The 24071-nt window shown below is 46.7% G+C and overlaps 1 protein-coding gene across 4 annotated transcripts in view; it reads right to left on the bottom strand.

Moving 5' to 3' along the window:
* The window catches only part of GANC (glucosidase alpha, neutral C), a 215483-nt gene that overhangs the window by 92354 nt on the left and 99058 nt on the right, over positions 1-24071 (bottom strand). For all 4 annotated transcript variants that reach the window (XM_073609527.1, XM_073609525.1, XM_073609528.1 and 1 more), the window contains one exon: positions 6042-6185. In XM_073609527.1, coding sequence (XP_073465628.1) covers positions 6042-6185 — 144 coding nt within the window. The remainder of the gene's footprint in view (positions 1-6041; positions 6186-24071) is intronic.

Raw genomic sequence — 24071 nt, forward strand, 5'->3', positions numbered from 1 at the left:
AGACTTCCTTCTGGGACAACAGCCATGCAGACCAAGTTGATGCAGTGTGCAGCGTATGGTCTGAGCACTGACAGGCTGACCCCCCACCCCTTCAACCTCTGCAGCAATGCTGGCAGCACTCATATGCCTATTTCCCAAAGACAACATCTGGATATGATGCTGAGCTCGTGCACTCAACTTCTTTGGTCGACCATGGCGAGGCCTGTTTTGAGTGGAACCTGTCCTGTTAAACCACTGTATGGTCTTGGCCACCGTGCTGCAGTTCAGTTTCAGGGTCTTGGCAAACTTCTTATAGCCTAGGCCATCTTTATGTAGAGCAACAATTCTTTTTTTCAGATCCTCAGAGAGTTCTTTGCCATGAGGTGCCATGTTGAACTTCCAGTGACCAGTATGAGAGAGTGAGAGCGATAACACCAAATTTAACACACCTGCTCCCCATTCACACCCGAGACCTTGTAACACTGAGTCACATGACACCTGGGAGGGAAAATGGCTAATTGGGCCCAATTTGGACATTTTCACTTAGGGGTGTACTCACTTTTATTGCCAGCAGTTTAGACATTATTGGCTGTGTGTTGAGTTATTTTGAGGGGACAGCAAATTTACACTGTTATACAAGCTGTACACTCCCTAGTTTACATTGTAGCAAAGTGTAATTTCTTCAGTGTTGTCACATGAAAACATATAATAAAATATTTACAAAAATGTGAGGGGTGTACTCACTTTTGTGAGATACTGTATGTAACTAAGATTGTGGCGCCCAGCAGCCTATTTAAACTGAGACTCTGCCTGGCCTCAGTGCTAGATTGTCTTCAGCTCTGGTTCCTGTGTTCCTGGTTCTTGAAAGTCCGCTAACCTTGTTCCTTACCCGGCTACGTCTGACCCCTCTCTTGGATCACCCCTTCCTATTATGTCTGCTGCTCGCTTGTGTTACCGACCTCGGCTTGGATTTCTGACTAAGTCTCCACTTCCTGATTTGGTGTTACCGACTTCTGCCTGTTCCTGACCTTGAACCTGATCCTGACCCTGCACCTGGCTGCTGCTGAACAAGGCTAGAGACCAGGCTCCATACTACCACTGTAAGGACTCCTTTGTCTCCAAGCTTCAGCTCACTACTACAGCTTTCTGGCACCTGCGCCCTTCCACTACCCTAGTAGTCCCTGTTTCCACTACCAGGGGTGCTTGGGCAGGGATTGTGCAAGGGGCCACCCTTGTCATCTTGGGCTCCACAGTCAGGTAGGTGACAGTTTTTCATTCAGTGGTATACCTACTGAAAGCACTGGGCCTGCACGATGAGAAATATACAGAGTCAATTAATGTGGAAGTGTTGGAAAGAGAAAAAACATATATAAATATAAGGTGCAGTCTATCATTAATATTAACACAGTAGATTTCTCCACTTCCTTTAAAGCCCCACTCCAGCCTGCTGCCGGCCCCAGAAACACACACCCCTACCCCTCTCTTTCTAATTGCTGCTATTAAAAAAACAAAAAACAAAATGCCCTTTTTACCAATGTAAATCTGTGGTCTTGTGAAGTTCTGAGTCTTTCCTATTTTTTCTGTGTAAAGTAGACGGGTTCTCCTTTAGGTGTCCACTTGACTGCCTGTATGACATGGATGCTTCCCATTGAATGTCCAGTGGCGGTGTCCTCTCTGGATCCAGAAAAGGTATCTTGGTGATTAGCAAAAGGGGACCATTGGGGAAGGGCCAGGAACATCTGCAATGCGGGATTACTGATCTCCCACACCCAGAAAGAGTGAACGGTGAGTAAAACTTTGCTTCAGAAGGTCTTAAAAGAAAAAACAGGTGGGGCGGGGAAAGGGGGTTGAGTTTTGCCTACAGATGGGATTAAATAAAGTGACAAGACTGTTTGTTCTACACTGACATTGCACAGCAGTGTTGTCACCCAGTGGACAGGTTAGTCCTAGATAGACATGCAGTTTGTAATGGACACTAACTACAGTAAGTGAGAAATAAAGGAAAGTCTAACTGGTGTCTGGCAACTGTGCCTAGACTGGCTAAACAGAATTACAGAATCCTTTAGCTGGTAAAATAAAATAAAAAATATTTAATAAAAAGGTATATTCACCTTGTTTTATTGTCTCCCTGCAGTTCCAAGTCAATTGAAGGTTTGTAGGACAGGAATGGATTATACTAGTGCCAGACTTAGGCTGGTCATACATGGTGGGAATAAAGAAATTTGCATTAGTCCCCCATCAACACAGACAGTGCTAATAGGGAATCCCTCCTGCGGAGCAAGAAGACAGTGATTTTCGCTAGCAGCTATAGCAGCTGCTATTGGTTTGTATTGGATACAGACCTTTTTAGCAAATTCTTATTAAACCTGTATGGCACTTAATGTAAAAAAAAAAGACACAGTGCACAAAAAATTAAATATTAGATACTGTATGGCTTGTCACGCCAGAGACCTAATAGCAACTTGCTCGAACTGCTGATTCAGCAATACGCAGAACAAGGATTCCTACAAATGTTTCGATATAGTCAAGTGGGATTCCAAAGACAATACTGGAGCTTTCTAATGCATTTATACCGTGAATACAATTATATTCTAAATATTATATAGCCTTCCTACACATCAAGACAAGGACTACATGGCTATTGTAGATGGTTACGGTATGATGGTTTAAGCAAACCTATATTTAGAAAAATGTGCAGGCTTCCATTGTAAAACGCTCCTTCTTAAAACACTAGCTCCCTGTTTGAAATAAGGATTCAATGGTTTTAACATACTGTACTTTGAGTCAGCAGTCTGTAAATGTCTGCAAATCAGGAGTTCTTACTTCACTTGCTACAAACGTGTTTTATGTTATTGACATAACACGGAAGCCAGAAACGGCCAGGGAACTAGTATTTTTAGAAGCTATTTACATTTATAATATAGTTAGATAGAAACAGCTAGAATTCTGCTTTAAAGGGGTTGTATACTGCTGGAAGATTTTTTTTTTCTTCTTGCAAGGTAAAGTCACAATGTACTAGTATGCATCGCATACTAGCAAATTATGCAAAACTTACCTTCAAGCTGTTCCAGCGATGTCAGCGATGCAGCCACTTTCATTTTCACCTGTCTTGTTTCCGAGTTCGCGGGCTCTGGCTCTGTGACTGGCTGAAGCTGCGATGATGTCTCCCCTGCGCATGCGTGCGGGAGCCGCCGTTTACGGCACAGGGCTCATAAGGAACGGCACTGGTGGCCATTCCCTCAGAACGCATATGCCAGTGATGTCACTAGCTGCATGTAATGTAAATATCTCCTGCACGGTACACGTTTAGTAAATATTTACACTACCTATACGTAAGCCTTATTATAGGCTTACCTATAGGTAAATGTCAGCAGAGAAAGTTTACTTCCTCTTTAGGGGTTATGGGAAAGTACAAGATCACAGAAAAGTGTAATCTGACATCTAGAGGCAACCTAAATCATCAACAAAGCTGTGTAGACTAGTATAGGAATAGGAATACAGCAACGGACATTTCATTTTGCTAGAATCACACATCCTATTTCTGCTATCTGTCTTTTAGCTAGCTGTAATGTTTGGTAAATTCCCAGGCTGGCTGTCCTGAATGGCCCTGAGTTAGTGATGCAGGAAGCACTACCGTATGCATGTTTCATAGATCCATCCTATGCTCCTCATTGCAGAAATTGAATGAGTTTAGCTGCTCCCCCTCCCAAGCTGTTCTACCTCTCTATCAGGATAGTTGTTGGCCTTACTGCCCCATAGGAATGTGCAGGAGAGGATAGGCTAACTGTTGACATTATCAGGAAGAGCCAAAATTTGGATATTGCTTTATCCTGGGATCTGGCACCTGAGGGTCAAAAAAAAGACAACTAAGATGTGTGCAGACAAAGCTAGCAATCTTTATTGTAACGCTGCAGCCTGGTCAGTACATTTAGCATACTGTAGTAGAATACTGAATAGAATTTAGAACAACTGTAGTACAGTATTCCCTGGATGACTTTAACAGGTCACTGACTGATTTTGTTCGTTGTCTGGATGCCGGAAACGTATCTTTTCATACAGGAAGTAGGTAATATATGTTACTTAAAGCGGAGCGCCACCCAAAAGGGGAAGCTCCACTAGTCTGTCTCCTCCTTTGGGGGGGGGGGGGCGTTTTTACAGGTACCCTCTCCCACTTCGTGCTCAATTCACTGCGGCAAAATGAGATGGAAGTTCGGCACCCCCCTCTTTCCCCATACAGCTCCCACCCATTCAGAGCGCAGTGCAATTTACGCATTGCACAGCCGGTTTCCCTTAGCCAAGATGGCGGTTCAGGTGAAGACGCCGCTGGATGCCTGGATAGGTAAGTTACCTAATAATAAAAGTCAGCAGCTACAGTATTTGTAGGTGCTGACTTTTAATGTTTGGGGGGGGGGGGGCTGTAACTCCTCTTTAATTACAACTTTAAGCTATGTTTAGGTTAAAGGAGAGGGAGGTTATTATCCTAAACAAAAAGCCCTGTCTTTACACTAGCCATTGTGGCATGTGGCGCAATGAAAATACCACAGACATGAAGTCTTTAGGATTTATTGGCAATAATGAACCAATTAGTTGCTAACTTTCAACCTCAAAACTACAGGAAAGTGGCGCAGTCAGACATGTGCACGATGGAAAAATTTGTTTAGTTTCGGATCCATTTGTTAAGTTAATAATTATTTGGTTTCGTCATATTCGTTAAGTTAAATGACTTGTTTTTCAGAATTTGTATTGTATATTCTGAATTTGTTTCGTATATTCGGATTCAGTTAGTATAATCGTTATCTTCTAATCGATTTGGATTTAGGTAGACGTTTATATTCGTTCTATTCTATGCTATTGTATTCCTTTCTATTGTCATCATCATCTTATTTCACGTTTATACCTTACTGTATTTATTGCAATATGTTTCCATTTCAAATTAATTTTTGAATTTTTTGAATACAAATAAATGTTCAAATTTTCCGAATTTGAACTAGTTTATTCATTTCGTTATAATTTTTTTGGGATTCACTGAAATTCCTTACCATTGTGACTTGGAAATTCAGGTACATCCGAATCTCTGACAACAACATTTTCATCCGAAAAACGTAACGAAACACACGTCTAGAAGCAGAATGTAATCTGACTAGTAAGCAAGCAGCACCTTTTTCCTTTGTCCCATGTCCCATATAAGGCTGGGTTCACACTTGCTGCGCCCGCAGTTTAGAGAGGGGTTTTAGGTGCGAATCAGGTCTGAATTTTTGGCTGAATTCACACCTGAAACCTGGACCAGAAGACTCACAGGAACCTTCTGCAATTCAGACCACCGCCATCCGGAGGTGCGTGAACTGGCTCCATTGAGAGCCGGTCACACTATCCTGTCATGTGAATTGGATGCAGGGAAAACTGCATCCAATTCGCATCAGTGTGAAGCCAGCCTAAAGCTGTATTAAACCCAAAGGGAAACATTTAATATATTGCAACTTACCAATTCATAGGTGTGATGGCTGTATTAGCTTTCTTTTTTAGGCTTTCTTTCGCTTATTTTCACCTGCTGATCTGGTCAGGTAATCTGTTGTTTTTCAAAAGAACAAGCTCTCTTGCAGCTGTAGCAGTTACTGAGATGAGGCAAACTATTTACAACTGACAGTTTATTTATTTGTGTAAAACCTTTATCCCAAAAGGAAAATAACTGTTGCTGTAGCTGCTTATAAAGTATTAGCTGGAGTTTGGTTTCAATTTGTTAGCGTATCGAAATCTGCTAGTACATCTAACACCCCCTCCAGATTAACAATGCTGCTGTCCAAAGGTGTCCCTGTTGTCCTTCATCCAAAGTAGAGGCCCTCTAATACAGGAGGTGTGTTACTGGCCAGATCACCAGGTGAAAACAGAGGGGAAAAAGCCTAAAAAAAGAAAACAAATGCAGCCACCACATCTAATGATTGCTAAACTGCAGTATATTTAATTTTTGGTTTTGGGTTTAATACCGTTTTATTCCATGTTTCTTTAAGAGTGTTGTATGTTGGTCTAATGTATATCAGTCCCCTGCTTTGCACTGCCTTGCTTACCTGGTAGAATCCGTAGAGATTATGAAGATCCCTGTGTTCCCATCCCTGGTGGTGTACAGCATCTTTTGGCATGGTCATCTCAGGAGCATCAAACACAGAGGGCTCATTCATGTCATTCCACACAAATAAGATATCTGTAGCATTCTGCAAGACATAGTAGTGTTCATAGACATAGTAGTGTTCATAGACATAGTAGTGTTCATAGATATAGTAGTGTTCATATACATAGCAGTGTTTGTTTCTTAAAGTGGAGGTCCACCCTAAAAAAGGAAATGGCATTAACATTCATAAAGAAATAAAAAAAAAAATTTAAAAAAAACCCAATTTTTTTAACTTACCTGAAACCCCTGTTGCTAGGCAGTCTACTTAATCTGCCTCTTCCTATTCCGCGTCGCTTCCTCCTCCTAAGGTGAGTGGCCCCCGTTGCCTTCTGGGACATGTGTGTGTCCCAGGAAACAACGGGGGCCATTCACAGAGCGCCGTGCCGCTCGCACATGTGCAGTAGGAAACTGGCAGTAAAGCCGCAAGGCTCCACTGCCTGTTTCCCTTAGGATGGAGGAGCAGCCGGCCGATCCGTTGGATGGATTGGCCTCGGGGGGCCGACATCGCGGGCTCACTGGACAAGTAAGTGTCCTTATTAAAAGTCAGCAGCTACAGTGTTTGTAGCTGCTGACTTAAAAAAAAAAAAAAAAAACGGCCGGAACCCCCCTTTAAAATGGAGAAAATAAAAAAGTAATTGCCCTATGCAGGTTTCTGAAATCAAACATTGGGCTGGTTGCAAGGGGCAATAGTACTTTTTTTTTACGGTACTTCAAGTTTTATAACAGAACATAACAAGGGTAATGACCGAAAAATAACAACCAAACATGAATTTATAAGACGGCAAGACAGCCGTTTTGCTAGCTAAAAAAATAAATTGGATTGCTAGGATCAGGGCTCTGGGTATGAAAAGAATACTAGTAAAGGGAATGTTATGTTAAAAATGTTATAATATGTGTGGCAGAGCGAGGCTCTGTCCCTATGAAATTGGAGGTAAAAGAGACACAGAGTTTGCATATCTGCGGACTGCAAGACTACAGAGTGTAGAGTTTAAATGGAGAAAACTGCTCTGTCAGTTTTCTCCAGGTTTTGCTATTTCTGGATGGGATTCTGTAGTTTGGAGATTCCTGAGAGTCATTGGTGGGACGGGATCTCCAACCCTGTGTCCGGGTCTTGAGGATAGCAAGCAGGGTGTGTGCCCAGCTGCACATAGCCCATATAATGAGGGGCTGGTGAGAGCAGAAGTGGGGAGGATGGTGGAGTGTGAGCAATTTGTTGCTGCTGTGTGAAGACAAACCTGTGTTTGGAGAGTGGTCTGCCCTGTGGGAGACTAGCCTGTGTAAGGGGGATTCTTTGCCCAGGGACTGGGAAAGGCCGGCAAGCCTTGAGAGTCAGGAAGATAATGGAAGCCAGTGAGTCCATGGGGCTGGAAAGAATCAACTCTGTTGAGAGCAAGCAGAGGAAGAGAGAACCAGGTGGCTTGGTATGTTTTCATTTATGAGTGCTTAATGAAGTTAAACCCCTGCGTGGGATTTCTGGATGGACATTTGCTTTTTCCATTTAATAAATGTGGGCTACTAGGCCCTTAACTATACATGCCTGTCTGACTCCCTGCACAAAAATGCATCTATCCACTTGAGCTGGACAATCCCCCATGCCACAAATGGTGCTCGAATGCGGGCACGTAGACGGTGGAATCCGGGTCCTTGCTCCATGGTGTGTCGCATCTGGAACTACTGCTAGCTGTGTGTGGCAGCCAGGTGAATAGCATTGTGCAGAAGTTTATTTGATCGACTGTTGCATGCAGGTTGTGTACCTGTGAAAGAAGAATCAAACTTTTTTTTTTTTTTTTTCCCCTCTGCTGAGAACTGTTACAAGTTGCTGTGTGCAAGGATGGGGGATGGAGCGGTCAAAGCAGAAAAAGGTAGCAATTGCTAAAGCAAGTGAACGACTATTGTGGCTAGAGGGTAATTCACCACATGCCCCAGCCACACCAGAGAATTTGTCTGAGTGTGACATCGCTGTGACCTGAGGTAAATTGATCATGTCACCCCCAGTTAAAGGGGAAGTGAAAGAGGACGTTGTCCCTGGCAGCCTGAGCCCAAAGGTGCCACAGCATGAGGCAAGGAGGCCTCTGCGCTGCATGCGTTGTAGTGAGTGGGGACATGCTGTTGCCCAGTGCCCCTTGTCACAATAATGTTCGCGGAATAACCAAGCTGGACGGGAGGTTGATGAATTCTGGAGCTCACCTACTAAATGATTGTGACCAGCGGTATCCTCAGAAGTGGTATCCCATGGCAATGAGTGAGAGCCAGTCATGGAGGAGATGCTAAGAAGTGAGCTCAGCATGGCCTGAGATGATATCTCCACCTAGGAGGGCCACTCCAAAAGGCCTAGTGATGTGTGAGACAGTGAATGAATGGTTCAAGCAGACCCGCAAAGAGCGGGGTGCAGTGCAAGGGGCTGAGATCTTAGACTTACCAGTAACGGTATTTCCAGGAACCTTCCAGGACAGCTACTTGAGAGATGATTGGCTCCACCCTCTACAGAAAACACAAATCAGATACAATTTAAAAGGCCCCTCCCTTTCCTTTGACTCTCAGTTGTTTAGAAGATCAAGTAACCTCCACCAAAGGTGCACTCGGCAGAGGAAAAAAACAGAAACCATAAAACACACCACCACCAGGTAAACGTGATCGACCAGTGAAAAAATAGAATGCGGTGGGAATATAGACACTGTCCTGGAAGGTTCCTGGAAATACCGTTATCGGTAAGTATAATGGGGGTTTTACCCCCTCACCTTCTAGGACAGCTACTTGAGAGGATAAGCAAGATTCTATACCTTGGGGAGGGACGACAGCCTGAAGCACTTTCCTACCAAAGGAAAGGTCCTGGCTGGAAAGCATCTGAACTCTATAATGTTTGACAAATGCATGAGAGGAGGACCAGACGGCAGCTTTAGAGATTTCTTCCCATGAAGCCCCCGCTCTTTCTGCCCATGATGTGGCCATGGATCTCGTTGAATGGGCCCTAATTTTAGAAGGAGGGGTGCGACCTGACGCTTTATATGCCTCACAAATAGCTCCCCTAATCCACCTAGCAATAGAACTTTTAGATGCTTTGGACCCTTTCTTGGGGCCACTGAACAAAACCAACAGTTGGAAGGAACTCCTAAAACTACTGGTCTTTTCTAGATAAAGCAGAAGACATCTCTTTACGTCTAAAAGATCAAACCTTTCCTCTTCCGCATTTTTGGGAGAGGTGCAGAAACTAGGAAGGACTATCTCCTGGGACCTATGAAAGTTGGAAGAAACTTTTGGTAAATAGAAAGGATCAGGTCTAATCGCTACCCTGTCCTCTAGAATCCTCAGGAAGGGGTCTTTACAGGAAAGAGACTTGAGATCAGAAATCCTTCTCCCTGACGTTACAGTCAAAAGGAAGGATAACTTCAAAGAAATTTTCAGTGAAGCCTCATGCAAAGGCTCAAAAGGAGCCCTTGTTAGTGCATTTAATACCAACGACAGATCCCAGGGAGGAACATGTTTGATGACCCTGGGAGCATGTCTAGATCTGGCTGAAAGGAACCTCTTGACTAAGGGATCTTCCGCTAGTCTTCTCTCTGTAAACAAAGATAGGGCAGATAGGGCATCTGAATCCTAAGGGTGCTGACAGAGAGCCCCTTTTCCACTCCCCCCTGCAAAAAATCCAATATACAGGGAGTGGAAAAAGAATCTAAACCAGCTTTTCTTTGCCAGGAAATAAGTTTTCCAAACTTTCCCATAGATTCTTCTCGTGACCAACTTACGGATGTCCAGGATAGTTTGAATAACCCTCTCTGAACACCCCTTTAACTGTAGGATGCACAGCTCAGCCTCCAGGCCGTCAAATGGAAGGTCTGAGGGTTTGGATGTAACACCGGTCTCTGATGGAGCAGATCCTTCTAAACTGGTAGGGGCCAGGGAGGATACACAGATAGGGCCTTCAGAGAGGAGAACCAACTCCTCCTGGGCCACCAGGGGGCAATCAGAACAACTTCTGCCCGGTCCTGAATAATTTTCTGAACCACTAGGGGTAAGAGGGGAAAAGGAGGGAAGGCATAAGCCAGAGTGAAGTCCCACAGGAAGAACAGAGCATCCGTCCCCAAGGACTGTGTCTCTCTCTCCAGAGAGAAGAACGCTGGCAGTTTTCTGTTGAGACTGGAGGCAAAAAGATCCACTGTGGGGAGACCCCATATTAGCACCTCCTGGAATGTGCCTTGATGTAGTTCCCAACCGCTGGAACCGATGCTCACCCTGCTCAAATAGTCCGCCAGCACATTTTCTGACCCCTTGATGTGGACTGCCTTTACTGAAGTGACCTAGATCTCCACCCAGGACACAATCTGCTGTGTTAATGACAAGAGCAATTCTGAGCGAGTGCCCCCTTGCCTGTTCCGGTACGCCACTGTTGTGGCATTGTCTGAAAAAATTAATAGGTTTTTTGAATAGACCATCTCTTCCAGAGATATAAGTGCTTTCCTCACAGCCAGAAGTTCTCTGAAATTTGAGGAGCGACCTGCTTCCTCTGGCAACCAGGCTCCCTGTGCTTGCCAGTCCTGTGAGTGAGCACCCCAACCCCACAGACTGGCGTCTGTGGTAATTTTGACCGGGGAATGTTGTGTCCAATCCTTCCCTCTCTGCAGATGTTCTCGCTGCTCCCACCAGGCGAGATCGAGAAAATTCCCTTCTGGTAGTTTTACCAGCTGATCCAGAGAATCCTTCCTGCGATCCCAATGGAGTAAAAGAAATGCCTGAAGGGGTCTAGAGTGCAATTGGGTCCAAGGCACCCCTGGAATGGCCGCAATCATCAGAGCCAGCAACTGCATAATCCGCCGAAGGGAGGTCTGAGGGAGCAGCTTGAAGGCCTGCACAGAGAGAATTTTCAAAATCTTCTCTTAGGGAAGAAAAATCTTTAGGACAACAGAGTCTATTAGAAAACCCAGGAAAAGTATGCTCTGTGAGGGTACCAGGCAAGACTTCTGCTGGTTGACCTTCCACCCTAATTTTTGAAAGGTCCGCAAAACCAACTGTAGGTCTTGAACAAGGGACTCCTTGTCCCGAGCAAAAATCAAAAAAATAGATATGGGACGATCGATACACTTTGAATTAAAAAAAAGCCATGACTTCGGCCATGATTTTTTTAAAAATCCTCGGTGCTGCCGAGAGACCAAAAGGAAGGGCATTGAACTGCCAGTGAGATGGCTCGTTTCCCACGAGAACTGCAAACCTGAGGAACCTTCGGTGGCTCTGGCAGATTGGTACATGAAGATAAGCGTCCTGAAGGTCCAGGTTCACCATGAAGACCTTTGGCAACAACAGATTGCTTACCGAATAAATGTTCTCCATTCAGAAACGTCTGTAAACTATGTACTTGTTCAGGACACTTACATTTTATGACCATATGAAAGCCGCCAGAAGCTTTCTTGACCAGAAAGACGTGAGAATAAAATCCCCGGAACTTCTGAATTTCTGGGACAGGAGAAATAACTCCCTCTGTTTCCCATACAGAAATTAAATTTATCATGGCTTGCCGTCTCTTGGTCTCTCGGCAGGTGGGTAAGAAAAAACCTCTGGGGAGGAAGACTTTTGAATTCCAACCTGTAACCCTTTTCCAATGTTTGAAGGATAAAGGAATTGTTGGAAATCTCTGCCCATTCCTTGATGAAATGGCACAATCTTCCCCCTACCCCTAACCTGGCGTCACTGGGCATTTTTGGAAGGGGCTGAAGGAGCAAAGGGAGCCCCCCCTTTTTGTTTGTCTTCTTCCACCATTCCTTCCAGGACTTGGCCACAACTAGTCCTGGATGGAACCAGAGAAAGGGGGGTCCACCAACCACAGTTACCAGACCTTAACAAAACAAAAAACGTGTTGGTGCTCCTGGAGGGTCTGGAAACACAAAACAACTGAGGGTCAGAGGAAAGGGATGGGCCTTTTAAATTGTATCTGATTTGTGTTTCCTGTAGAGGGCGGAGCCAATCATCTCTCAAGTAGCTGTCCTGGAAGGTGAGGGGGGAAAAATGTGTTTCCTGTAATGTCATAACTGAGTCACACAGTGAGAGTGTGTGGGCACAGCCCCACAACCCTAATGCCGCATACACACGGTCGGACTTTCTAGAAAGCTAGGTCCGACGTACTTGCCGCCAGACTTCCGGCGGACTACCGCCGGACTTTCTGAACGGCCGGACTTGCCTACACACGGCCGGACTTTCCGGAATCCGGTCTTTCCGACGGACTTCCGCCGGACTTTCAGAATGAACGGACTTTCCCACACACGGACAAGTCCGTTCATTTTGAACGTGACTTGGGTACGACGGGACTAGAAAAGGAATTCAATCTCGCCGCTTTTTTTGGCGAGATTGAAACCTTGCGAGCCCCGTCGCAGGCCCTTAGGTCTGGTATGGAACTTTAAGGGGAACCCCCTACGCCGAAAAACCGGCGTGGGGGTCCCCCCAAAATCCATACCAGACCCCAATCCGAGCACGCAGCCCGGCCGGTCAGGAAAGGGGGTGGGGACGAACGAGCGCCCCCCCCTCCTGAACCGTACCAGGCCGCATGCCCTCAACATGGGGGGGTGCTTTGGGGGAGGGGGCGCCTTGCGGTGCCCCCCCCCACCACAAAGCACCTTGTCCCCATGTTGATGAGGACAAGGGCCTCTTCCCGACAACCCTGGCCGTTGGTTGTCGGGGTCTGCGGGCGGGGGGCTTATCGGAATCCGGGAGCCCCCTATAATAAGAGGGCCCCCAGATCCCGGCCCCCCCACCCTATGTGAATGAGTATGGGGTACATGGTACCCCTACCCATTCACCTAGGTAAAAAGTGTCAATAATAAAACACAACACAGGTTTTTAAAATAATTTATTAAACAGCTCCGGGGGGTCTTCTTCCGTCTTCGGGGGTCCCTCTGGTTTATCTTCTCCCGGCGTCCGGTTGGTTCTTCTCCGCTCTCCGGCCTCTTCTCCCGGTGTCCCAGGTCTTCGGCCGGCCCCTCCGCTGTCTTCAGGTAGCTCTATTGCCAGCGGAGGTCCGGACTTCTTGGCTTCTTGTGTTCTCTTCTCTTCTCTTCCCCCAGATGTTGACACGACGCTCTCTCCGGCTGGACTGGTCTCTGAGGGCTGCGTTGTGACTTATATAGGCGGAGACCCCGCCCCCATATGATGTCACAATCCCTGGGCATGCTGGGACTGTGACGTTTTAGGGGGCGTGGTCGACCACGCCCCCTAAAACGTCACAGTCCCAGCATGCCCAGGGACTGTGACATCATATGGGGGCGGGGTCTCCGCCTATATAAGTCACAACGCAGCCCTCAGAGACCAGTCCAGCCGGAGAGAGCGTCGTGTCAACATCTGGGGGAAGAGAAGAGAAGAGAACACAAGAAGCCAAGAAGCCAAGAAGTCCGGACCTCCGCTGGCAATAGAGCTACCTGAAGACAGCGGAGGGGCCGGCCGAAGACCTGGGACACCGGGAGAAGAGGCCGGAGAGCGGAGAAGAACCAACCGGACGCCGGGAGAAGATGAACCAGAGGGACCCCCGAAGACGGAAGAAGACCCCCCCCCGAGCTGTTTAATAAATTATTTTAAAAACCTGTGTTGTGTTTTATTATTGACACTTTTTACCTAGGTGAATGGGTAGGGGTACCATGTACCCCATACTCATTCACATAGGGTGGGGGGGCCGGGATCTGGGGGCCCTCTTATTATAGGGGGCTCCCGGATTCCGATAAGCCCCCCGCCCGCAGACCCCGACAACCAACGTCCAGGGTTGTCGGGAAGAGGCCCTTGTCCTCATCAACATGGGGACAAGGTGCTTTGTGGTGGGGGGGGGCACCGCAAGGCGCCCCCTCCCCCAAAGCACCCCCCCATGTTGAGGGCATGCGGCTTGGTACGGTTCAGGAGGGGGGGGGGCGCTCGTTCGTCCCCACCCCCTTTCCTGACCGGCCGGGCTGCGTGCTCGGATCGGGGTCTGGTATGGATTTTGGGGGGACCCCCACGCCGGTTTTTCGGCGTAGGGGGTTCTCCTTAAAGTTCCATACCAGACCTAAGGGCCTGGGATGCCCCCCGCGCTCGCCGCAATGGGAAAATTAGTTTTTCCTATTGCAGCGAGCGCGAGATGCAGTAACCTGCTCCTCCGTCGTATCTGGTCCTTCGGACTAGCATACAGACGAACGGGCTTTCCGTCAGGAACTGAGTCCGGCGGAGGTACGACGTAAAGATTTGAAGCAGGCTTCAAATCTAAAGTACGTCGGATTTCCGCCCGAAACGGTCCGTCGGAAGTCCGATGGAGACCACACGCGGTCGGACTGTCCGCCGGACTTGGTCCGGCGGCGTCCGTCGGACTTTTGCAGGAGAAAAGTCCGACCGTGTGTACGCGGCATAAGTGTAACCCAGTGGGCAAGAGGTTAATTCAGCCTGCAAAAGCTGAGTGTACAAAGTTGGATGTGTCCGTAGCACCACCAGAGAAAGGTGGTCAAAATGGTGTACTGCACCTGGCTTTAGGTGACGAAGCATCACCCCAATGCAACATTGGTAAAAGTGTGGTGTCACAAAATGATATGTATAGAAGTGACGAATGTGCAGTTGTGGCTAATGAATCCCAGGTTCCTATGCGGCCTTTTACCGCAGGTGATGCAACACTGTGGAAAGCCCATGAGGGAACCACAATGGACTGGGACAGCTGGGCCAAACAATTGCTAGCCATGCTGGGTAAGGCTAGCTTAAGTAACAAGGGTGTGGACACAACTGCTATGCCAGACAGGGGGATCGCAGAGCGGCCGGTGATTGAGGGCGCCTTGGTCCCTGCAAAGGTTGCTACCCTCCAGTCTGAAGAAACAGTTCAGGACACTGGCATCGCAGATGTGTTGTCCACAGCCCCGCAGCTAAATAATTGTGAGTGTTTAAAGTGATAGTGTGACTTGTAATGACCTGCAGCGGCTCATTGACACTGGTGCAGAAGGGATAAGTGAGACATGTGTCTGACAGCGCTCCAGGGGAGCAACAGGCTGTGATGATGGGTACCTCCAAGGAGTTGGAGGTCTCTTCAAATGTCTCACCCTCTCAACCTGCAGTGGATGAGCCCCTCCATGTCTTGGACAGGGGAAAAGACCCTAGAAAGGTCTGGTGTTTAGACATGGGATGTTTAGAGATGACAGAAACCTTACTGGAAATGCTAGAGTTGGTAAAAACGCACTTGCTGTACACTTGGGTGTCTCCACCGCAGTTGGACCAGGTGGTGCTGCGTAGCACCAATGGGTGGAGCCAGGTGGTACAGGCGGTGCTGGGAAACCTTGACTAAGAGTGGAATTGGTGGGACCAGTGGTTAATCATTTGGCACAGGATCTCCAGATTCTCTGTGAGCATACTTCCAGTTATTGATTGGTATGTAAGGCGCGCAGGAGAACGCAGGAGAACTATTTGAGATATCAGGTGTCTGCCTGATGCGGTGACTAGAAACATCTCTGCTGGTGTGGTCCAAGGTGCGGCTGAGCAGTGGTCAGTAGAGGGCACAGATACGGCCTCACCCGCTAGGCCTCATGAGAAGGAATGGCCCAAAATAGACTCAGCAGTAGCAGAGATGCTTTCTGTCGCTGGCCTAGAGGTACAAGTTAAGGTGCCTGGAGACACTGTGGGAGAAAGTGCTAATATTGGTTGCCATAACAATATAATGTGTACACCTGGAAAAAATGGTTTATGCTTGGATCAGGGTAGTTTGTTAGAACAGGTACCCATGGAGTGTTGGACAACAGGTGAGGTGGAGCTGTGCTATGGTCTCGTGGGATGTAGTCCCTCCTCAGGTCTGGTTCTAACAAACACTGAGTTAGAAAGCACTGATGATATTGAAAGCTGTCATCTGTTAAGGGTTCATTCTGCAAACAATGATTTGGTTGCCGTGGGTAACAAGAGAAACTGTTTTGAGCCTGAAATACCGATGGTTAAGGGTAAAACGGGTATTTGTAAGTTGAAAGGAGGGCCCAAGGAAGGCAGAGTTCCCCCAAGAAAAGTTAATAAGCCCAGGGACCCCAAAAGAAGAGGAAGGCTGAGTATAGGAAAATATAGGATCCTGTCAAGATCCAGGGTGGGATGCACCTGGAGGAAGGGTTGGGCCTACGTGGCTGACAGCCAGCACAGAGGTGTCCCAACCATGATGATGGGGGGGGGGGGATATATGTGGCAGAGCGAGGATCTGTCCCTATGAAATTGGAGGTAAAAGACAGAGTTTGCATATCTGCGGACTGCAAGACTACAGAGTGTAGAGTTTAACCACTTGCTTACAGGGCACTTAAACCCCCCTCCTATCCAGACCAATTTTCAGCTTTCAGCGCTGATGCACTTTGACAATTGCGCGGTCATACAACACTGTACCCAAATGAAATTTTTTTTCACCACAAATAGAGGATTTTTTTGGTGGTATTTGATCCCCTCTGCGGTTTTTACTTTTTGTTCAAAAAATTTAAAAAACTGAATTTAAAAAAAAAAAAAATTTTAATTTTTTTTATATTTTGTTATAAAAAATTTAAAACGGGTAATTTTTCTCCTTCATTGATGTACACTGATGAGGCGGCAGTGATGGGCACTGATGGGTGGCAGTGATGGGCACTGATGGGTGGTAGTGATGGGCAGCACTGGCAGGTGGCACTGATTGGCACTACAGGTGGGCATTGGTAGGTGGCACTTGTGGGCATTGATACTTGTGGGCACGCAGGGAGCGTGCACAGGGGAGGCCGTCATATGACGGCCTCCCGGGAATGCAGGTCCGCGCTGTGGCCGTCATTCGGCCATAGCGCGGATGTCTAGTGGTTAAATGGAGAAAACTGCTCTATCAGTTTTCTCCAGGTTTTGCTAGTTCCGGATGGGATTCTGTAGTTTGGAGATCCCTGAGAGTCATGGGTGGGATGGGATCTCCAACCCTGTGTCCGGGTCTTGAGGATGGCAAGCAGGGTGTGTATATAACGAGGGGCTGGTGAGAGCAGAAGTGGGGGAGGATGGTTGAGTGTGAGCAATTTGCTGCTGCTGTGTGAAGACAAAACTGTGTTTGGAGAGTGGTCTGCCCTGTGGGAGACTGTAGCCCGTGTAAGGGGGATTCTTTGCCCAGGGACTGGAAAAGGCTGGCCAGCCTTGAGAGTTGGGAAGACTATGGAAGCCAGTGAGTCCAGGGGGCTGGAAAGAATCAACTCTGTTGAGAGCAAGCAGAGGAACTGCTGACAAGAGAAAGCCAGGTGGCTTGGTATGTTTTCATTTGAGTGCTTAACCACTTCAGCCCTGGAAGGATTTACCCCTTCCTGACCAGAGCACTTTTTACAATTTGGCACTGCGTCGCTTTAACTGCTAATTGCGCGGTCATGCAATGCTGTACCCAAACGAAATTTGCGTTCTTTTCTTCCCACAAATAGAGCTTTTTTTTAATGGCATTTGATCACCTCTGCCGTTTTTTCTTTTTTGTGCTATAAACGGAAAAAGACCGAAAATTTTGAAAAAAAAATGATATTTTCTACTTTTTGTTATAAAAAAAATCCAATAAACTCAATTTTAGTCATACATTTAGGCCAAAATGTATTCGGCCACATGTCTTTGGTAAAAAAAATGTCAATAAGTGTATATTTATTGGTTTGCGCAAAAGTTATAGCGCCTACAAACTAGGGTACATTTTCTGGAATTTACACAGCCTTTAATTTATGACTGCCTATGTCATTTCTTGAGGTGCTAAAATGGCACGGCAGTACAAAACCCCTACAAATGACCCCATTTTGGAAAGTAGACACCCCAAGGAAATTGCTGAGAGGTATGTTGAGCTCATTGAATATTCATTTTTTTTTTTTTTTTTTTTTTTTTTTTGTCCCAAGTGATTGAATAATGACAAAAAAAAAAAATTACAAAAAGTTGTCACTAAATGATATATTGCTCACACAGGCCATGGGCATATGTGGAATTGCACCCCAAAATATATTCAGCTGCTTCTCCTGAGTACGGGGATACCACATGTGTGGGACTTTTTGGGAGCCTAGCCTCGTACGGGACCCCGAAAACCAAGCACCGCCATCAGGCTTTCTAAGGGTGTAAATTTTTGATTTCACTCTTTACTGCCTATCACAGTTTCGGAGGCCATGGAATGCCCAGGTGGCACAAACCCCCCCCCCCCCCCCCCCAAATGACCCCATTTTGGAAAGTAGACATCCCAAGCTATTTGAGAGGCATGGTGAGTATTTTGCAGCTCATTTGTTTTTGAAAATGAAGAAAGACAACAAAAAAAAATGTTTTTTTCTTTTTTCAATTTTTAAAACTTTGTGACAAATGGCGGTGCTTGGTTTTCGGGGTCCCGTACGAGGCTAGGCTCCCAAAAAGTCTCACACATGTGGTATCCCCATACTCAGGAGAAGCAACAGAATGTATTTTGGGGTGTAATTTCACATATTCCCATGGCATGTTTGAGCAATATATCATTTAGTGATAACTTTGTGCAAAAAAAAAAAAAAAAAGTGTCTCTTTCCCGCAACTTGTGTCACACTATAAAATATTCCATGGACTCGACATGCCTCTCAGCAAATAGCTTGGGGTGTCTACTTTCCAAAATGGGGTCATTTGGGGGGGTTTTGAACTGTTCTGGCATTTTATGCACAACATTTAGAAGCTTATGTCACACACCACCCACTCTCCTAACCACTTGAAGACAAAGCCCTTTCTGACAATTTTTGTTTACATGAAAAATAATTTTTTTTTGCAAGAAAATTACTTTGAACCCCAAAACATTATGTATTTTTTTAAAGCAAAGGCCCTACAGATTAAAATGGTGGGTGTTTCATTTTTTTTTTTTTCACACAGTATTTGCGCAGCGATTTTTCAAACGCATTTTTTGGGGAAAAACACACTTTTTTAAATTTTAATGCACTAAAACACACTATATTGCCCAAATGTTTGATGAAATAAAAAAGATGATCTTAGGCCGAGTACATGGATACCAAATATGACATGCTTTAAAATCGCGTACAAACGTGCAGTGGCAGCAAAATAAATACATTTGTAAAAGCCTTTAAAAGCCTTTACAGGTTACCAGTTTAGATTTACAGAGGTCTACTGCAAAATTGCTGCCCTCGATCTGACCTTCGCGGTGATACCTCACATGCATGGTGCAATTGCTGTTTACATTTGACGCCAGACCGACGCTTGCGTTCGCCTTAGCGTGAGAGCAGGGGGGGGGGCAGGGGTGCTTTTTTTTTTTTTTTTTAATCATTTTTATTGTTATCTCAGGGAATGTAAATATCCCCTATGATCGCAATAGGTAGTGACAGGTACTCTTTTTTTGAAAAAATTGGGGTCTATTAGAACCTAGATCTCATTAAGTCATAAAATGCTCGTAACTTCCGGTTTCTTAGGCCATAGAGATGTTTGGAGCCACTCTGGTCTCTGATCAGCTCTATGGTCAGCTATCTGAATCACCAGCTGCATTCTCAGGTTCCCTGTTGAGGCAGGAGAGCCAGAGAAAAACAGGGAAGACGGTGGGGGGGGGGCATTCCCTCCCACTGCTTGTAAAAGCAGTCTAGAGGCTCATTAGCCGCTAGGATTGCTTTTACATGAAAGCCAACCGCTGGCTGAAAAGAATGATACCAAGATGATACCTAAACCTGCAGGCATCATCCTGGTATAACCACTCATGACGTGAATGACGTACCTGAAGACAAAAAAAATGGTTAACAATAAAGCACAGTAAACGGTAAAGTATAAAAAAATTGCATAACTGAAAAGCAAATATGGTAAAACATAATAACAATAAAACATTGCAGAATAGAATACAGTAAAAAAGAGCAGAACAATAGAGAGAGAGAACAATGAAACAACTATTTTTTTTTTTTTTTTTTGTAACTAACTTTCATAACTGTAACCGGTTCCAGGTTCGGGTCTCTCAAAATGTCATGGCATCTTGGGCGACCCTGTGAAAGTGTGCCTAGTCTCTGCAATGCTGTACCCTACGCTAATACTCAACTAGTGTATTGTAGCGTTCAAAACATTCACCAATGCAAAGACCAGGATTGTCAGGACAGGAGGGAAAATAATAGCGGGTGTCACGCCTATATCCTCGCTTGCTGCAGACACGACATCTTTTTTGGAGAGGTTCGTTGTGTAGGGGTACTCGGGAGGACTTAAAAATGCCTCTCATGCAGCCGACTGCTTTTGGTTGGGGATGTGAATGGGGGAAGTACGGGCGCTGCAGAAGTGGTGGGTACCCAATTCGGATTGGCGAATGCAGCAGGAAGGGCACTATGGGCACGACGGGCCTGTGTTCGTCTTCTTGGTGGCAGCGGGACACTACTAGTGCTTGCCACCTCACCAGCTTGAACTGCACTTATGGGACTCGCCATGTCACCACGTGATACTGCAGTGCTGGATGTACGACCAGGGTGTACTAGGCCGCTGGTGCTTGCCAGTTCACCAGAAGGAATAGCGGCACTAGTACTTCTCTGCTCCATACGAGGGACCTGCGGTTCTTGCACTTCAAGGACAGAAGAAGAAGTTTGGGGTCTGGTACGCCTGACCCTAGCAGGGACCACAACTCCGTCGTCAGAGCTATCTGTCATGGAGCCGCTGTCCTCTACAGGTTCGTATTCTGAGCCTGAACTTGACAGATGAGTGACTTCCTCTTCACTATCTGTCATGCTCAGAAACGTGTAGGCCTCTTCACTAGTGTACCTTCGATTTGCCATTTTGGGCTCTAAATTTAGGGGTACACTAGTGAGACTCACAGGCAAAAAAGCTCCTGACTGTCAGCGACTGATTCAAAGCGCTACCAAAAAACTGTTAGCGATCGCAGGGATCAGGCCTGACTCTGCGAACGCTGCAGTTATGTGTGCTTAGTGTTTTGTGACAGTTATCGATCGATACTGCACTTGGATGGGCTGGGCTGGGCTGGGCCGAGGGGCAAACCGCAGGTGCTAGCAGGTATCTGGGCTGATCCCGCTAACACTGCGTTTTTTTTGGGGGGACCCTAAACTGCTGGGGAGTATAGATCTGATCGGATCCGATATCGATCCGTTCAGATACTATAGCACTAAGGGAGGTGTATGCTGCGTGCGTGGGTTTTAGCGGTACTGGCGCTAACCTGACGCTGCCTGGGGCGACGCAGACCTTATCTGATCCTAAAAACTTAACTTCTATCACCGCCGGGCAATTAGGGGGTTTAAACCTTTTATAAGGTAATAAACGGCGGGTGCCCTAAAACTGTAATAAACTACAAAAAACAAACCAACTAACCAGCGTCACCCGTAACAATTATATGGTGATCACTGGTGAAAGGGTTAACTAGGGGGCAATCAAGGGGTTAAAACCTTTAGTAGGTAGTATATGGGGGTCCCTGTCGCTATAAAACACTGACAGCAAACCTATATACTTACCTCCCTAACTAGCGTCACCTGTGTCACTAATACAGCGATCAGAAAAACGATCGTTTAGTGACACTGGCGACGGGGTGTGATCACGGGGTTAAAACTTGGTTAGGGGGGTACCCTAGACCTAAAGGGGGCTAACCTAACTGCCCTAACACTTGTAACTGACACAAACTGACACCAATGCAATAAATCAGAAAAAAAAAAAAAACCTGCTATTGGTGTCAGGGTGGTACAGGGGGTGATCAGGGGGTGACTGGGGGGTGACAAGTGTGCCTGCGTGTTTTAGGCTGGGTTCACACTGCTGCGGTGCGGGAACGCAGCGTATTTACTGCGGGTTCCCGCATCGCACCAACTCGCACGGCAGTTCACACTGCCATATGCGAACTGCTGGGGAGTGTCATACAATGTTAATGACACCCCCAGTTCAGCCCGCATATCGCAATGCGAACTGACAATTCGGACATTTTCGGATCGCATAGGTGTGAACACCCATGCGATTCGATTTTGGTCCGAACAAAAAAAAGGGTCCTGTGCGAGTTTGGACCGAATGCGGTGCGATATCAGCCATACTATCTGTATGGCTGATATCGCACAGCACAGACATCGCATGTGATGTGAACAGCAGTGCGCTGCGAATCACATGCGATGTCTGCCACCGCAGCAGTGTGAACCCAGCCTTAGTGTAGTGTTGGTGCACTTACTTGGATGTCTTCTCTCCTCTGCGCCGGGACGAAAAGACCGGCTCGAGGAGAGATGACATCACTTCCTCCGCTTCTGTTTACATTCACAGAAGCCGAGGAAGCTTGTCATTGGCCAGGAGCGATCGCAAGGGGGGAGCCACGAATGAGTGGCCTCCCCCTCACCTTTGATCAACCCTGACCTCGATCCGACCGCCGCTGGCACCGGGGGGGGGGTCCAATCGGACCCCCCACCCGCGGGCAGGCAAGGACTTGCCTGCCCGTGCCGCTCTGTCGACGTACATCATCGTGCGGCGGTCAGCAAGTGGTTAAAGAACAACTCAGGTATTATCCTTGCTGCACTAAAAAAATGGGGTACTATTACTACCGCTTGGGTCCTTCTTGGGATTCACAATTAATTTGTCCGTGCTCCTCACGATAGATATTCAACAGGTGGATCTCCCTCCGCAAGACAAATAAAAGTTGTCTCTAGCTTTAACCACTTGCTTACTGGGCACTTAAACCCCCCTCCTGCCCAGACCAATTTTCAGCTTTCAGCGCTGACACACGTTGAATGACAATTGCGCGGTCATACAACATTGTACCCAAGTGAAACTTTTATCATTTTTTTTCCCCCCACAAATAGAGCTTTCTTTTGGTGGTATTTAATCACAGCTGGGACTTTTATTTTTTGCTAAACAAAAAAAATGGAAAATTGAAAAAAAAATAAAAAAATCACGTTTCATAGTTTGTTATAAAATTTTGCAAACAGGTAATTTTTCTCCTTCATTGATATGCGCTGATAAGGCGGCACTGATGGGCACAGTTAAGGCGGCACTGATGGGCCCTGATGGGTGGCACGGATGGGCACTGATGGGTACCACTGATAGGTGGCACTAATGGGCAGCACTGATGGGCACTGATAGGTGGCACTGATTTGAGGCACTGATTGTGGGCATTGATGGGTGGCACTGTGGGAACTGATGGGTGGCGCTGGTGGGCACTGGTAGGCAGCACTGCTGCCTATTGCTATGTGGCACTGGCAGGGGGCACTGGTGATCTGGCGGCAGATCTCCGTGATCGGGACTGATGTCCCTCTCATGGCTGCCGGTGATCGGGTTTTTTTTCCTCCTCACGCTACCAGCGCGAGGAATAAAAATAGCCGATTACCGGCTCTGTTGACATCACATGATCAGCTGTCATTGGCTGACAGCTGATCACGTGTTAAGGGGTTGGGATCGACCCCTTACTCCGATCTGTGATCAGGCAAGTCTCATAGACTCGCTGATTACAGAGCGCGCTGCACGCGCCCTGCAGGGGGCGCGCAGGCCGCTCGTGCACGGGACAACGTCAATGGACGTAGTCCCGGCAAAGCAGGTCTGCGCTGTAGCCGTCATTCAGCTATAGCGCGGATCTCAAGTGGTTAAATATCTGGGGGTCTGTGTGTCACGGAACGTCCCACACTCCGCTTGAGTGCTTCCGTCAGTATAGCGCTTCCTAAGTTCTGGAGCGCGAGTCCAATGGATTTGGCTATAGGAACCCCCAAGAAGTAGACAACACCAGTCTTGGAGTACATCAGGACTAACTCTTTATTTGAGATCTCACACAAATTTATACAGCAGGATGACTCAGAGACATGACCTGTAGGACAGACTTGTGGGCACCGAGCTTCACACAGTAGTATAAACACAATAGCAGGAGCTAATTACAATTAACAATACAAACAACAATCTCCCCCCTCCTCAGCCTAGACTGTTCGTCTCCTAGCCAGTGCTGGTGGCTAATGTGATCAGCTCATTCAATTAACACACATTACCATAAACATCAACACAGGGTTAATTAGAACAAACAACAATGAGTTGAATACCCTTAGAACCTAGACTACTCATTTACATTAAACACATTATA

This window comes from Aquarana catesbeiana, linkage group LG13, assembly GCF_042186555.1.
Source record: "Aquarana catesbeiana isolate 2022-GZ linkage group LG13, ASM4218655v1, whole genome shotgun sequence".
NCBI classification, from domain to species: domain Eukaryota; kingdom Metazoa; phylum Chordata; class Amphibia; order Anura; family Ranidae; genus Aquarana; species Aquarana catesbeiana.